The sequence below is a fragment of the Fulvia fulva genome, chromosome 6, assembly GCF_020509005.1.
Source record: "Fulvia fulva chromosome 6, complete sequence".
NCBI lineage: Eukaryota > Fungi > Ascomycota > Dothideomycetes > Mycosphaerellales > Mycosphaerellaceae > Fulvia > Fulvia fulva.
In genome coordinates, this window is record NC_063017.1 from 4,716,679 (window position 1) to 4,719,109 (window position 2,431).

Below are 2,431 nucleotides of genomic sequence, written 5' to 3' on the forward strand. Positions count from 1 at the left end.
AGATGTTAAGTAAGAGGATACCAGAGCTATGCTCATCATCAGTTGCATAACTAGAACGTATAGGAACAGCAATCGAGCAAGGTCTAGGGTGTGCGCTCTGTAGCTCGTAAGGTCATAATGCTAGTACTCGGGATACATGCTCTCCTCCAAGTCTCATAGTCATCTTATTTTGTAGTGTTATCATATCATTGGTGTGCAGATGTGTTGCACGCTTCAGCCAGGGATCCACAGACCCCTCACTCGCGAGTCTTGGCAGCATGTGAAGACCAGGTCAGCAATGCAACGAGCTAGACATTACCGAACAACAGAACTCCGGCACATTGTCCTCTGATAGGAACTATATCTTGATGTTTCCTATCGCTGTCGTGCGTAGGAAGTGAATGTGCCGCGTGCTGATGTGCGACCGCGCTCATGTGATCGCATTAGTACTAGAGCCTACCATTTCAAACATGCACATCAAGGTCTTCTTGTAGCAAGCCTGCTCTACACGCGTGCAGAATTAATCTGGTTAACATTTGTCGCTTCATCGTCTAGCTTTCATGAACACGTGAGGCCTTCAGTCTGAAGCATTCCGTCAAGTGGGTCCCAGGCACGGCGCGCCGAATCCCTGCTAGCGCGCTTGAGAGATCATCGTCACATTTGGCAATTTCAAAGATCTTTCAGAAGGCGATCCCACTACTCAAGCATCCAACACCATCGACGCTTGCCGACAATATCGCCTTAATCCTTTACTCTACCCAGTGCTTAGAGAGGACAATCAGGTAGAACGCAGTGCCCCCATTACTACATGTCTGAGACTCACAATTTTTGACAGTGCGCGCGTCCTCGACCCCTTGCGAATCATGACCGCTCCCAAACCCAACTGCGACGAGTGCAAATATCACAAGAAAGCCTGCGAGGACATCATCAACGGGGTATGTAAGAAGTGTAGGAATAAAGGAATCACCTGTGTACCACACATTCCTGCACGCAGAGGAAGACCCCCGGGGACGAAGAACTTCAACTCGCGGAGCAGTGTCAGGAACCAGAAGCGCGAGCGCGAGGCAGAGTCCGAAGACGAAGACGAGGGCGATGTTCCAAGCGAAGAGGAGGATGAAGAGCTTGGCATTGTCGAAGAGGTGACAACTGGAGCTATTGAACAGCTACGCGGCGAGGAACTCGAAGAGATTGGCAGTGGAGAAGAGGTGACACATGAGGATGATGAACAGCCACGCGGCGAGGAGAGACCGGATGAGACGGATAAAGAAGAGATGGGTGAAGATACCAGGTTTTCAACCATCATGGGCCACCATCCGAGGACCATAGCAGTTCCTGGCGGGCTGTATGAGTTTGACCGCGAGCCCGTCGGTAGCGGCGGAAAAGGTGCTGGCGGTGGAAGATTCATCCCTCACCCCAGCGACCCTGGTGCCGTGCAAATCGCCGTCATCGAGGCGATCGAGGCTGTGGACAAGAAGCACGCCGACTCGAATACACCAAGAGACAAAATTCGACTCGAACTCAACGGCAAGTTACGTGGTAGTGCCAAGCGAGCTGCCATGAGAGACGCCGACATGCGCAAGGCTGCCATGCGGAAAGCCGCCACACCCGCGCTAGAGCACTCCGACGACGGCTATGACAGCGACGCACTCGATGGAGACGACTCAGAAGCAGAGATACCTCCTCTGATGAGCTAATCCATCAACACAATCTCGCGTGGGCCGAGCTAGGCGGACCTTTCGATCTCTTCGACAAGGTTGAGGCGGCTGTGCAGACATCTGCTGGACTCTTCAGTGTCTTACCACGAGCAGCCACGGCGAGACCAGCGCCAGACGAGCATAACACCACAATAGAGACTCTACGAAACTGAGTCTCAGCGCCTCATCGCCGTCAATCTTCCAGCACGTATCGATAACCCGAGTGTAGCTCGCCAACAAAGGGCGCAGAGCAGCTCTTTCTCTGCAGAGCCGGCCCTACCAACGGCTGACGACTCCTGATCGGCGGCTGTGGGGTGGCGCGAGGCGGTATATTGACATACGAGCATACTCGGATTTGGCGCTACTTGATTATAGCGAGAGGTTCAATGCCAGCTGTCGGCGAAGCTGAGTGGTCCTTCGTAGACCTTGGCTCGAGTCGTTTATCGGGGAGAATTTAATTCGAAGGGCGGTGCTGGTTTATGAAGGACGGCTATGCTCCTGTATTGAAATTCATCGTCCTGTTCTATAAGCAAGTGATGGAACCCGTCAGAGATGTACCCGTATCTTCGATACTTTCAATCAAGCATGTTTCTCACAGCTCGCGCTCCAGTATCACGGTATGAGAGTGTATATGTCGGACGCACGATCGGTCTGAGAGGCCTCGATGGTATAACCACTCGCTCAGCGCCTCCGGTATTCTGGATTTGCGGCAGACGAGGTCGGAGATGGTTGTCTATGAAGCGTTCCAAGTCGTATAA

The 2,431-nt window shown here is 52.7% G+C and overlaps 1 protein-coding gene across 1 annotated transcript; it reads left to right on the plus strand.

Annotated features, from left to right (window-relative positions):
- Window positions 1–842: 842 nt before the first annotated feature.
- On the plus strand, window positions 843–1,673 carry CLAFUR5_07689 (uncharacterized protein; the record flags this gene model as incomplete). The annotated part of the gene is made up of 1 exon (XM_047906837.1): window positions 843–1,673. One exon carries the CDS (start codon window positions 843–845, stop codon window positions 1,671–1,673), a length of 831 nt encoding a protein of 276 aa, XP_047763884.1.
- Window positions 1,674–2,431: the final 758 nt, after the last annotated feature.